This window comes from Onychostruthus taczanowskii, unplaced genomic scaffold (assembly GCF_017590055.1).
Source record: "Onychostruthus taczanowskii isolate IOZ18803 unplaced genomic scaffold, ASM1759005v1 scaffold23, whole genome shotgun sequence".
Taxonomy (NCBI): Eukaryota; Metazoa; Chordata; class Aves; order Passeriformes; family Passeridae; genus Onychostruthus; species Onychostruthus taczanowskii.
In genome coordinates this window covers 5349956-5364678 of record NW_024499573.1, presented here as the reverse complement: position 1 = coordinate 5364678, position 14723 = coordinate 5349956, and the positions used below count along the sequence as shown (strand labels likewise).

General features: G+C 35.7%; 1 protein-coding gene across 4 annotated transcripts in view; it reads right to left on the bottom strand.

Moving 5' to 3' along the window:
• The window catches only part of CPNE8 (copine 8), a 70833-nt gene that overhangs the window by 15869 nt on the left and 40241 nt on the right, over positions 1-14723 (bottom strand). For 3 of the 4 annotated variants that reach the window (XM_041405480.1, XM_041405481.1, XM_041405482.1), the window contains 5 exons: positions 10752-10827; positions 8139-8192; positions 5046-5107; positions 1239-1285; positions 409-590 (listed from right to left, as the gene is read on the bottom strand). In XM_041405480.1, the coding sequence (XP_041261414.1) occupies positions 409-590; positions 1239-1285; positions 5046-5107; positions 8139-8192; positions 10752-10827 (421 nt within the window). Of the gene's footprint in view, positions 1-408; positions 591-1238; positions 1286-5045; positions 5216-8138; positions 8193-10751; positions 10828-14723 lie in introns of those variants that run through there. The other variant, XR_005952737.1, reaches the window with a different exon arrangement.

Below are 14723 nucleotides of genomic sequence, written 5' to 3'. Positions count from 1 at the left end.
CAGCCTGCAAAGATAGAGATCCCAGAAAATGAGACAGAATAGTAATAATAATAATGAAATATCATCTTGGAACATGATTCATTTGCTTCTTTAGAGATATTAGCTTCAGTCTGAAGTTTTAAAGCATCTGTTTCTCAAGCTGCTAGAGCTGAGGTTAAAGATTACCACTTCTCTTTATTAGAAATTTTGGCCTACAGGGACTTCTTGACTCCAGATTTCTCTCTATAACTTACAGTGAAGTAACTTCACTATGATGAAAAGTTTTGAAACAACTATTTAGAGTAAGCACAGAGGACTTAGCACATTCATTCTTCTTTACTTGTCCAGTAACTGCTTAAGACTACAACCTTAACTCCCAAAATTCTGTTGTAGTAAATAAATATTAAAAGTACATATTTATTTACTTACCAGTGCAAATTCATGTGATACTCTTCCATCTGGAGGAAGTCTAGCTCCAAAACCTAGAGCTGGGAACATTTTATCACTATCATAGTCCTGAATTATTTCACCAACAGCTCTCAGTGCCATGCCATAGGCATTCAGCTGATAGGGATTCATGTAGTGCAGAGAAGTTGGCTGTAAAGGGTTACCTGTTGAAGCAAGGATCAGATTTACTTTAAAACTGAATCACTTCATCACTTGAATTTTCTCTCTTAAAAATGAGAAGTCATATCAGATAAAAATGCAGTGTTCTGAATAAATTTTAAAGGTAGTAGATTTTTAGTAGCTCTAAATACATTTTAGCAGAAGTAGCTGTATTTCAGCATTGAAAGGGCAGCAAGAAACTTGTAGCTTTGTGCAATTTATACACTTTTAAGACGAAATTTACAAAAGTATTATGACATTCTGAAAGCAGCTTTGGAGGAGGATCACAACTTATCTCTGCTTAACCCCACATCAGCCTCAGTCTCCCTGGAACTATTTGGCCCTTCCCAATGGGTTCTTCTAAGTTTTCTTCCAGCAGTTCCAAAAAACCAAACAGTACTAATAATAACCAAAAACAACACAGATATTTGCAAATGGCTTCTGGTTATTAAATTTTATATGTAGCTTTTCCAACTTTTATCTGCTCTGTTTGTCCTGCTTTCCTAGGCAGGAATTGGCCTCTCATCTGTTGCTTGACAAAATGGAATCCCAAGCCCAGATGGTGCCAGCTGAATACTGTTACAAACACACACATATGTGCACTTAAAACAGCACAGCACAAACATGCACAACATGTTTATTTTTATTCTTACCATTGGAGGCTGTGAAATCAATAGCAACTGTGAAATTGATTTGGGTTCTGCAGAAAAAGCAAACACAAATCTTATTAATAGTAGTACTGCTATGGAGAAAAATAAACAAGAGATGGTAACATCATTTGTGGACAAACTGTAGGACACTGACTTTCTAATAGAGGAAATAAACACTGAAAATACTCTTATACAAGGTTCAAGCCAAGAGCTACACAACACTAACTTATTAACACACTGAAAACAGTTACTTGGCTCCATCATTTTTTTAATTAAAAATCCTAAATAAATAAGCAGTAAGAACTTAACTTCCACAAATATTATCAATCCTTTTAATAGTAATATTGTTTTTCCCTTGGACACATTTTAACCCTGGTCATGCAAGATGTCCTTTCCCAGCTGAGGTGGAATACCAAAAGAGAGCAATGTGCCTTATGGATTCAGTGCTGCATAGATCACTACTACTTTGCTATAATTTAGTGGTACAGAAATACATGATCTACTTGAAAGTGACAGGTGATTTTACCCTATTTTCCTAGATACCACAAGAAATGAAGGAAGTATCTTTAAAGGAACAGTAATCCTCACAGCCACAGAGAGAGCAAAGTAAAACCTGTCATCTTTTAATGAGTTCCATCAGTACTGACATACATAAGGGAACAAATTAAGCCTCAATGTAGTTTTTGACTAGGTTTGATTACGGTCTTTTAAACAGTACATTGGAAGGAATCATGGATTCCCTGCGGCTTCAGAATGACAACCAGCTGGTCTGTCAGCAGGGGGGAGCAGTTGAAGGTTTGAGGACCACTCATTGCACAGAACTGCACAACAGAGCTGTCAGAGTTACTAAGAGGCTGCATCCTCTCTATGGCATCTAAACCCCCAGTGTCACTTATAATTTCCCCTTTGCAGATGCTTGTTGAGCCAAATGCTATAACAACATACAGAAGGTTTTTCCGATAAAGTCTCTTCAAGATCTTCCTCTTACATAGTTTTATTACTCCTTGACAGTCTCCAAGGAAACAAGAAACACATGGCAAAGCTTCCAAAGTACTTAGCTATATCAGCCCTTGCTTTGTAACTTTCTCATGCCAGGCCTCCTGTGAACAGCAAATATGCCTCCCATTACAGTGGACAGTGTACTGCCTGGATTAAAACAGCTGTCATGAAAGGAGATCTGAATTTCCCTTTTGACCATCAACAATTCAATACAGTTCAGTTAAAAATATGTGACCAAATCCTTTTGAATCCAAAAAAATGTATGGGTGTTCATTTCTGAAGACCTGGATGAAGGTAAGGCTTTTAACATGATGGAGGAAAACATTTCCTCTTATCTTCCACTAATCTGGGATAGAAGAGACGACAAGATATTTCAGTTGTAAAAGGATTCAGTTCCTGAATTTTACTGATTTACAAATAACTAGCTCACTTTTCCAATAAGTGAAACTAGCTAGAAACATTTGCACAAAATTATCTTTTCTGTCCACTAAGTCTTGGAGCTTTGTGGCTTCTGGTCTTTCTTCCATACAAAAAAAAAGAGTAGACACTAAATTAGGGTTGACAGTCATTCCTGTAAATTCAATTGCATTCCTTTCCAAGATTGTATCACTTACATGGCTGAACTTATTCACATTTTTGGAGGGGTTTTGATAGGAATATGTTACTAACTGGGGGCTGTATTAAGCAGCAGGAGAAATGTGATTTTGAAATATACATTATTTTTAGCACAACATACTTACTTTAAATGTGGCAAGGTTGGTGTGGCAAAATATGAGATTAGGTATCAAGATGTAAAGAAAAGTCAGCTATTAAGGAGGTGCTATTTGATGTAATATTCAGATGCAAAAGAGACACCCTCCTCTTTTCTGCCATACTGCTACAAAATCCAGTCTTATGGAGTAAAACAACATCTGAGTTTATGGACAAACCTCTATTTCATTCTTCAAAGTTCTTTAAGAAAACAACAGTCATATAGACGATACTGGTAATGGAATATCCCAATTAAACAGATGCAGACTCAAAACATAAACAAATACTCTAATTATAATTTGTTAAAGCTGTCAAGATTTCCATGACATCTCAATTAATTCTTAACACCTCAAATGAATTACAATGAAAGTTTTGAACATGAATTATTTTATTAGCACCCATTTATGGAAGAGCAACTATGCAACTGTGCCTATTGCAGAATCAGTGCTTTCTACCTTGTTCCTATCTAAATGGAAGAAAAACAGGGAACTTTAAAAAAAAAAAAAAACAACAGTTTTGAGGGCATGATGGGAAAACAGACTGATTAATGACAAAATCTTCTCTTTCCCCTTCCTTCAAATATTTGTCAACTGGACTTTAACTGATATGTAGTCATATTAAATGAGACAAACAAAGGAAGGGAGAAGCCTAGAAAATAACTGAGTCTGAGCCTCCTGACATGAGCCTCTTGTCATGTTTACGTATCTGCATGTGTTGCAGAAAGAAAAGTAAGATTTTACACAAGTACTTCTACAGTTTTCACTGGCATGTACATAGAAATAATTGTATGAATCACTAAAAAGATTATATATAAAAGAATTAAATAAGTATTACTGCTCATACTTTTAAATGCAGAGCATTCTACTGAATGATATTACTTTTTTGTAAAAAGAGGAGAAAGAAGTTTAAGTGGAATTTATTAATATCACAAGTCTTCTGTGACTTGCAGTTAATGAGATATGATTGTATTGTAACATCTCAGTGACGAATGTGATAGACCACCCTGGAAAAATAACACAAGCAGCCCCTATATATTTTTATTTTCAAATTTAGGCATAAACCTCAACTACTCAGTTCCTTATACCTGCTCTTTCTGTAGAGATGAATTTTGAATGAATGGGAAATAGAATGGTCATGGCATATTTGTACAGCACACTTCAAAGGAAACAGCTGCACTAGAGGCAAGACTGTTTCTTCATGCATCTGTGAATACACAGACTTCAATCAATAGAAATTTCTGGTAAACATGGATGGATGGCCATTTTCAACTTCTGTCCAAGTCCCCAACAGGATGTAGGACTGCCACTGTTGGGACCAAAGCCAATGTCCTATATGGTATTGTCAAAACACAGCACACACTTTTATTTCCACTGAACTCTGGTTGAAGACTTTAAAAAAAAAAACCCAAAATGGAACTTGTTTCTTCACAGGTAATCAATACTCTTAAAAATCATGTGGAATGTATTACAGACTTTATGCCCCAAAAATCCAAAAATAAGTGCCTAGGAATGGATAACAAATTTCCATTATTTTAGAGAAGTATAGTGTTCTGGCAGGGATGTTAAGAGCCATGAATTTTTCAGATTTGGTCCCATTTCCAGGCATGTTCTATGGTAAGACATTTGACATTTCTGTTTCTACTTCTCTTTAGAAAAAATTATGATAAATGAGAAATTGAACATGTCAAAATTTTAATTAGTATTGAAAAAATGCCTTTGAAGGGGAAAAGGTCTAAATAAATACCAATATTAAATACACCAAATCTCAGTATAATTGGAAGAAATAGGCAGCATTTTAATAATTTAATAATATATAGATAATTCCCTTTTATTTAATCAAATTTTCTCTGGCTGATCAGAAGTCACTCTTTCTCAGTGTTTTAGTGTCAACTCCAATTCCCTCAGGGAGCAAAGTTCCATAACTTAACTTAGTAACTAGCTGCATGCTTTATGTAGGAAAGTACAGCTCCTAAAATGAGGAAATAATACTGCTCCTTACAGATGCTACTGAGAGCCATACACAAATTGTGAAAACAAGAAAGGTTTGTTGCTAATCACATACCCGCCTTTAATATAGTCAAGGAATGAAACTTCTGTTTCAATTAGGAAGGAAAGCAATGTTACCTGAAAGCAAATAAAAGAGAGTCAGACATGAATTGTGTGTTTCCCAGCTGAACAAGTAGAGACATAAGCACAATGTTTTTTCGAGCTCTGTCCTTAGGACGTAATTTCCTACAGTATTAAGGGAAAAAAGAAGATTAAAAAAGATATTAAATAATTTCAGTAGGAAGCTCTTGAAAGGGAAGAGACAGATTGAGAAGTCTATAATTGCCTTCTTTTTTTTTATTTAAGGAGAAGGTAAGGGGCAGAAGATTGTATTCCAGAGCAGGTTACCACATACATGTTTTCTCATTTCTGTACACTACACCTACAGTTGAATATTACAGGGTACATGATAATGCATCTATTCTATGAGCACTTCAACACTGTTTAAAGAACTCAATTACAATTATTTATGTAATTACTCATCTCACATTAAAGGTCATATTGATGCAAGCCTAGAATGCAAAAATCTGGTAAAGTATACACATACAGGAAATATATTAAAAAACTTTAAAGTAGTATGGGTGTATATATGTATGCATGTATACACATATATCTGTATATATACAAAAATGCAACAGTAAGAAATTTCAACAGTCCTAGATTTCATCATTCAGAAATGACAGAGATCCAAAACACAGAGTAATCTAAAAGTGTTACTGGCATTTTCAGCAATCAAGTCACTGAGGTATAAGCTCAAGTGAAAAGATCCAGCATTTAAATCTTCATATATTGTGCAATATTTATGAAGCAAAGAATTAAAAATTTAATTTTATTTACACAAATTCTCTCATTATAAGTGCAGCAGGCAGGCAGTGAAAACTGCTTAAGTAACTACTCAGAGCAAATCCATGAATAAAGATACAAGGAATAAAAAGGGAGTGGAAATCAATCACAAAATTTTGTGCCCATTGGCAGCAAAATATAAAATTGAAAATACTCTTATGTTGTAAAGTTAGACTCAGAATGAGATTACATGTAGTAATTCTGTCTTCTATCCAACTTCCTTTGTCACAGTTCTGTGTGCCTGAGTGATCAGCTAAGCTTAAAATCACCAAATTACCCTTCCAACTGAGAACAGAAGACCATAACAATGTTCTACCAGGCTTAAGTAGCATAGCCTTGCAAAAAAGACCAAAATTTCTATGCATTTTCCCACTGGACACAGTAATATTAATGGTTGATCTGCTCTTACAGCTGGTTCTCTTGTTCCTAATTAATTTAAGCAAATATTTTCACTGCATCCGATTTTAAAAGTCAAAAAATGGAAACAACCAAATCCCAAAGTGGCTGAAGTATTTACTTACATATAGACCAGCAATGCTTCAAGTTTTATGCAGTGAATTTTTTATTTCACTATTAGGCTTTATTTAAGGCTAACCATGTATTGTGAAACACTTCTGCTAAGTGTGTAATTTGATTGCCTGAATTCAAAATGACCCCTTAAGTAATAATTGAGATATGCACTGTATGCACATAGTCCTTAAAGGCAGTAGTGAGATAGCAGTCAATTATTTATATGCACTGCAAGTTCTCCAGAACTCTACCTCCTATTAATGAAAATTATGGTCTTGGTGCCTGGCTTGAAAATTTAAAAATTTGTGAGATAAAGAATATTTTGGGTAAATGATGAGGACAAGAAAAACAAAAGTGCAGGCAAACACATGAGAAAGTGACCATGTGGAGAAGCAGAAGGGAAGCCTGAAGGACTACTAAAAGTAAGGGCAAATGGGGACAGAGATGACTTGATATAAAAAAAAAAATTACAAAACTAACAGAAGAGAAGGAAAAAGAAAAGAAAAGGTAAAGAAGGAAAAAGGAAAGAAAATTGCTAACAACCATTTATTGGAAATTTTGATGTAATTGGAACTAAAGAACAAGACACAGTTGATTTTGCCTGTTCAAACATGAGTAAAATATGTCTTTTCAAATGCAGACAGGTACTTGTGAAGATGTTAAAGTATTTTAAACCAAAATTAACATGAAAATTGCATGTGAAAATACATTTTTGCCCTTCTGTACCCTATGCCAGATTTCGTACCTAAAATTTAGCACTTATTGAAAACAACCACTTTACATCAGTTTCTCACTCACTAATTTAATGCAATAGAACTTGATTTTAACATCACAGATTTTAGTAAAAGGAATATGTTAGCAAAGAACAAATTACCTAATGAATTAGATATTGTATGGTAAATTTTAGCAGGCAAGCTGCTTCTGCCAATTTTTCATAATTTAAAGCAAAGGTAGAAAAATAAGTGTTTATTTTCTCACTGATAAACAGACTTAAGAATGTGAGAATGTCAAAACATTCCTTCAAGGCTACTTTTCAGCATCAAAGTAGCCCTATTGAGCCCTACTCAAGAGTGGAACTTTTCATGTGGAAAAAACCCACATGGTAGATATGTTTACAAAAATCATCTCTTATAACTGATTAGGTTTTCCAATAGACCAATCCTCAACATTTATCTTCACTTTTTTGTAAATGATTGTGTGAACATCATGGATGCCAGGCCATCAAAGATGAGCAAGTGCTGAATGAAAATATTTTCATTGCTGGCAAATGGTTCACAAACATGAGAACAGAACATAGAATGCAAAACCAAAAAAGAGAAATTCTCATCCCAAACAATAATAACAGATCTTTCAAAATAAATTTACAAACACCTATTGGCAATAAAAATTGTTGACTCTTCTTGATTTTGCCATGATAAGCAATACTAGCTTTCAATGATGCTAGAAATTTTATTTGTAAAAAGGCAGGTATGTTTCAGATAAAAATTAAAAAGTGTTCACTCTGATAGTTTCAATTATTTGACCGAAATTTTGGTAGTGCTTATTTTGAAAACCACTGGCGACTTGACAGCACATTTGGACAAATTTTATATCAAACCCTCCAAAATCTGAAAATAAATGCTGTGTAAAAGTAGATAATTTTGTAATTGTGGCCTTGACAGAAAGTTCTATTCTAATCCTGTTAAATTACAAGTCAACTACACTCTGTTTGAAGAAAGAAGAAAAACATCCAGTAACATAAAATACATTTACTTACTGTTCCAGAATTAACATACTTTTTCTTTTTTCCTTTTTTCTTTGGATTTATTACCTAGAAACACAGATACAAACATTAAAGCAGTATGATCCAATATAAAAACCAGTGCATTTATCTTCATGGTACTTGCCAGGGGAGCCAGTGCTGCTACTCATATTTGACATATAAGGGATGGGGGCAACAGAGGTGAGAACGTTCATTGTATCTGAAAGCTCAGTGAAACACTCTGAATTTTCCCAAAATTCTGCATTTTTCTGCTTTCCTGATCACAGTGTTTCAGTGTATGGTGTCACTACCTTGTCATCTCACAATACATCTCTTCACAATCCAGTTAATCTTTTTCCATCTGCTCCTCACAGCACCTGAGAAACACCAGAGTTGTTCCACTCCCAGTTTCTGTACTTGGTGCAATGACAGGATTTGGCTGGCAGGAAGATCAAGTTTCATGAAATAGGTAATTTCATGAAAATATTGAAGATCCCCACGTGACTGGCATACAGGGGTTTGGGGGGCCTCAGTGCACTCCCCATACCCAAGAATCTTCACAGAGCTGGACTACAAAGCATTAAACAGTTTTCTTGAATGTTTGGAACCCATGGCTATAAAATTTCTCACTGTAGCCACTGATAAAATTCTCTTCCCTTCTGAACACCTACAAAAGGCAAGTCTCAGTTAATTTACATGCACATGAAAAGGTACTCCTGCTTTTCCAGAAATGCACATGGAATCGGAAGCAAAACATTAGTTTGTTAATTAGGTCATTCAACTATCTCCTATATATCTAGGAAATTCAATGCCTTATGGCTTACTGCCAAATTTTACAGTAAACTACTCACAGATTTTCTGCAAATGATAAGGAATGAAAACATTCCCAAATGAAAACTTAGTCACTTATCTGGAATAAAATACTTAAAGAATTTTTCCTGAAAATGGGAAAACTAGTAATACTTGTCTTCCAAAGATTTTCTCCCCCAACCAAAATGAAATTACATATAAATGAAATTACAAATGAAATTACATTTAATTACATCCTATTCCTTGCACAACACAGAACAGCTGTGAAATGTAAGGCAGGAAGAGGCAATGATGATTTGAAATCTTCCCAAACATGCTAAACAAGTGAGTCCCCTCTTTTCCCCCAGTATGCCACACTGATGTTGTACAGCAAATATTCTGCCAAGCTTTTACTCCTTTACACACCTATAATCCTGTTAGCACTTAAAAAATCCCAAGTAACTCCTGCCCCTCCATTTAACAGTGTCTGATGAGCAATAAATTAAGCCTGTGTAATGGTGACAATTAAACAATTCAGCAATTTTTGTTGAACCAAAATCTTAGCCAGAAAGCAACTCCTGCTGCCATTTCCCCACAAGAGGAAGATGAAGGTAACAGGCTGCCTGCCTGCCCTGTGGCAGTTCATTCACTGCTCTCCAGAACTCAATGGTCAGGCCTGAATTAGCAGCATATTGCTTGCCAGCAGTCATTAAATGCCAAAGAGAAGATTCATTTGAACTTTCTGCTTCAGGTAACTTGACAATTGGCTTCTTAGGAATTGCACTAGAGCTTGGAGAGAAATATCACGGGAAACAAGGCATATACTTGGAAGCAAAGATGAATTAAATGACAGCTTGTTTCTCTCCTGTAATGCATAGAACTAGTATTATTATAATATTTATGCGAGGTTCTTTTTCGAATTTCAGATAACTTTAGCAATTAAACAACTTTTTTAGCCTCTGAAAATTTTACATCCCAGCAGGAACCTAGAAAGCTACATGACTTATAATGAACCTATTAAAAAAAGCTCAATTGCAAAGAGGCGCTACTAGCAAGGTTCCTGATCTTTAAATATGGGACACTCACTCAAACTTCACTACCTGCCTTGGGTTAGTTTGTAAAAGCACAACATTTAAAAAAGAATTTGCCCCACAAGAATTTATCTTGTGTTCTGATACTGTACAGACTAACCAAGCAGCAGCAGTACCCAAGTATGGAGGACTGCAGTGTGCAGAGGCAAACATGAGCTGCTCAGGAAATGTGCACTGTTGCTGGGAGTATGACACTGACACTATATTGGAGAAACTGAAAAATTACTTAGGATGTTATGACAGAATATTCCTGGTAGGGTGGGATTTGTGTCAGTGATACAACAGGAGAGGACATTTTCATTGCACACAGTAATCTGTGTTATGACACTATTCACAGGAAACTACTGTAACTTACTGTAACTCTGGGGTTGATATTGGATCTAAATAGGAAGAAAAGCCATGGCTTTGAGTTATCTTTGTCCTGCTGTGCACAGCAGCACCTTTGCTCATCTTCAAAGTAATAGTGCAGCACATAATTGGAGTACCCTCCTTCCCTGACTTCTTTAGTTCTTACCTAAACCATTATATTTGCTATCACCTATATTAGGACTACAAAAATACTGAAGTTTAATGGCAGTAGTCTGAGACCAATTAAAGGATACCTTAAGGAATACTAAAGATCTATACACCATACAGACGCAAAAAAAAAGGGGTTATAGCCACACAGGCTTGGCTTCTCATTTTAGTGTTTTCCATTGTTGTTTTCTCATTTATTTCCTGAGAGTGAGTAAATACTCATAGTACTTACCTCATAAACATTGAACTGAGACTGCCCTCTCGACAACTCTCTGTAACTTGTTGTGAATTCTCCAATGAAATCATGGCTGTTTGAAAAATAAGATTTTAAATCAAATGCACAACATTTAGGAATTTAAACATGTATTTTATCTATTAATGCAAAAGAGACACAGCCAATATGAACTGACACCCAAGAAACAAGTAATGGCAACAGATATAATTTGCTTAAAAATCATTATTACTCCCTCTGTTTTGTGTAATGCAAATTTAGAGTTGGAAAGGATTAGCTTAAATCTTTTTGATGTCTTTTGCTTAACTTAGCTGCACAATGAGGACTATGTTGTAAATCAGTGACTGACCCCAATGTAAGTTTACAGAACCTGAAAAAAGAGCAGGCTGCCAAAAACTATCACCACTTCCTCAGTGGATGACCACTGGCACGGCAGACTCTGAATTGTGTATGAAGCTATGTGAGAGAAAGGGAGCTACTGAAAGCAGGAAAGAAGTAACTTAAACCAGGGAAGACCAGCCCTCCCAATCTGTCTAACGTGACATTGAGCTTTTAAGGGGAAGACCCAAAACTTATTTCAGCTCCTCTGTCTTCCCATCTGGGAAGATAAAGCAATCCAAGGAGGCTACTCAGCTTATGGAGTTATTGGAAAGCAGGTCTCAACCTAACAATAAGGCAGTGTGACCGAGCTGCAGGTTTGTATCTCAGACAGGCACCTGGAATGGAAGGGCTGCAGGGCTCAGTGCCCAGCTGTCAACTGCACAACTCCCAGAAGTCACAAGTTCTGCTCCCATTCTCTGCTCTGCCCAGCTGAACTTTCCCCACTGCTGCTCCAGATTTTCCCAGCTGTGCTCTAAGAAGGTATTGTATTTCCTCTACACTCTGCCTCCACATCTGGTGAGCTATGAAGCTGTTTTACCTTCCCTCCAACAGTAAACTACAATAGACATTCAAAGTTTTATGACTTTGTGACTTGCAAAACTTGTTTTTAAGAAATTCAGCACAGTTCTAATTAAGCTATAAATATTAAAAGCAAATTTAAATAAATTTGAATGTTGCAAGATGAAAAATGGAAACAATCCATAGCAACATGAAACGTCTTTCTTGCTCTATTCATAATGAAATTAAACAAAAAAAAACCCTCAAATATAAATCTCATTTTCTGAAATCAGCATGAATTCACAAAAATATGTAAATCAAACAAATAAAAGGTTCAGTCCTCATGCTGATACAACATAAGCAAAGCATATTGTAAGAAAGCTTGAGAAATTTTGTATGTTAAAGATATTGCTTATTACCCAGATTCAAAAGGGACCACCTCACATGAAACACTCTCCTTTCAGCTGGGAGATCATCAAATTGCTTCCAAAACAAAGACTTTTCTTAAGAAAAGTATTTTGGAGATATATCACTGCTTAAATGCTCTCCAGACTGCAAGGATGGAGAGCATTTAAACAGGGAATAGAGGAAGCCATCCATAAGGTGTATTTAACCTTGGGTAACCACGGCACTGGAGAAAAATATATATTGCTTAAAATAGAACTTTTCCCTTTCATAACAGTTCTAGCCCTTCATTTTCAAATCAGGTTGTATATTTAAGGCAGAAATTCAAACAATAGTTCAATGACCACCTACAAACATGCTGTAGCAAACAGGAAACATGAGCCATTCGAGACAGGACTGTCCCTGGGGAGCAAAAGAACCTGTACTGCTTACAAGTAATTGCTCCTTTAATTCTAAGAGACACTGGAAAGCCTCCTTTCCCTATGGCCTACATTCAAACTCTGACAAGACCTGAGCTAGAAAGATGTGATTCCTCTGATGAATCATGCTGAAAAGGTATGGGCATACATAACCAGTGTCAGAGCCCTCTGCACTCAGAAGAGCATCAGCTAGGATCTTTACTCTGGGTGTCCAGGGGGATGTACATGGCACCGCTAGGCTGGCTCTGAAGGCTGTTGGACAAGATATGCCTTGGCCAGATGTGTAAGTCATTAAGAAAATATTCCAATATTAATCATCACACTTCAGCAAATGGATCTCCTTATTAATCTCTGGATTGAGAATCCAAAGTACTTATTCTCTTTGCCTGCCTAACACCAAATTTTCCTAGACTTACAGACTTTCATCCATGACTGGCATATCAGAACACTGAATAAGAGAGTCTTAGCACAAAAAATTATCTTAGAGCCCATCTCCCTAGGTTTTCCACTGTTAGCCTTGTGTTTTGAAGTGATGAAAATCACTTTCAAAATTGTATTAAATTTGAATTTTTTATTATCTAAAGGAAAAAAAAAACCCAATAGAGGAAAGAACAATCATAATCAGGAGCATGTCAATGAATAGGGAGAAAATGCAAGAATTTAAAAATCAACTATCTAGCTAGAGAAGGATAACGAAGGCAAAAAATAAGGTGGAAGAGCTTAGAATCTGAAATTTAAAATTTTTCCTGAAGTATTGATATTCTCAGATGAATGCTTCTGTGGCTCCAGGTTAGCATGACAATGTTTACAGTTTTATACCCTCATGCCCCCCTCTTTTTCTTAGTTCATAAATATCAAGACTGTGAAACTACTTTTGCAACATGTATGCTAAGTGATATTTTTTCTGAAATTAAATGACAAAGCTTTTAGAGAACTAAAAACATCATAGTATTGCTGATGTGAAGTTGCGCACTCTCATTTTTTTTCCTTCTGTTAGACCTGTCTGCTTCATATATAAGGACACTCAATAAAAAAAAAATCTAAAAATGTGACTCTGTCAAACAACTGGCCCAGTAACAAAACCAACTTTTGTGCCTTCTTACAACATAAAATATTTTGGGGTTTGTCACCGCTCTTAGAAGCAATAAAAAGTATCAGAACAAGTCGTTCATATTTTGACAATTTTATGCAAAATTTTTTATGCAAAAACTGGTTTGACACAAAGGATGTTTAATAATTAATAGTGTTAATGTTACCAAAGGCATGTATTACTTTTTGTCAAGAAGTTTTGTGTGGTATTTGAAAATAATAAGAGCTATTTGATGACAACAATATGATCATGATATTACGTTACAATTACTCCAACAATGTAGTTTAGGAACACGAAGGAAGAAGCTCAAGGCAAAGCACCAAGGTGCTGTTTGTCAAAGCACATGTAACACAGAATGGGGAAAAGGGAAAAAACTTCCCAGTCAAGACTCAGGAAGTCAAAATCCAGTCAAGTCATGATTCAGAAATCAAGTACATGCACCGTAATTTTGTCTTCCTGATTGCAGAATAGCCTGTAATATTCAGAATAACTTGCTTTGCTATCTAGAGAGCAGGCAATCTTTCAAAGATTGGTCCTTCCCAGTCTGCACATCTCTGGAGCAAACAGATTCAGCATGGTGAAGTGTCCAGCTACGTAACAACAGCTTGTAAAAACTGTCCATCACAAATGGAAATTAATATAAACTGAGGAACAGCAGAGTTGTACAAAAAAATTGTTAGAGTAACTCGTGAATGGGATTCATTTCAGATATACTTGGCAATGTCAAAGTTAAATTAGGCACTTAGGTTTTGCTATGATCACTATGTAGGTTTATATGCACCACCAAAGGGCAATTTATTCCAGATAGGATGGATTCAATCAGACCATTTTCCCCTGTAAACCACTGAGGTAGCTTAAGTGATTAGTTCAATCTACTTGTCTGATTTTTGCATTGTCTAAAGCCACATGAGATGAGTGCTCTGTCATCTTTCAGAGGAATTTTACACAAAAGATGTCAGTGCTCAGTGTGCTTCTAAATTCAAAATAGACAGAAAGCAAAAAGAAAAAAAATCATACCATTAGAATAAAAAGGAAAACATGTAAACGCTATCCTTCATTTTTGTTTTTTACATATTAATCTTATAGGTATTCAGATTGTGATGTGAGCAAACGCAGATAATACTTGAAACTACCTGAGACTGGAGAGGCTAATGATTGCCTAAAATCCACAGTACGTTC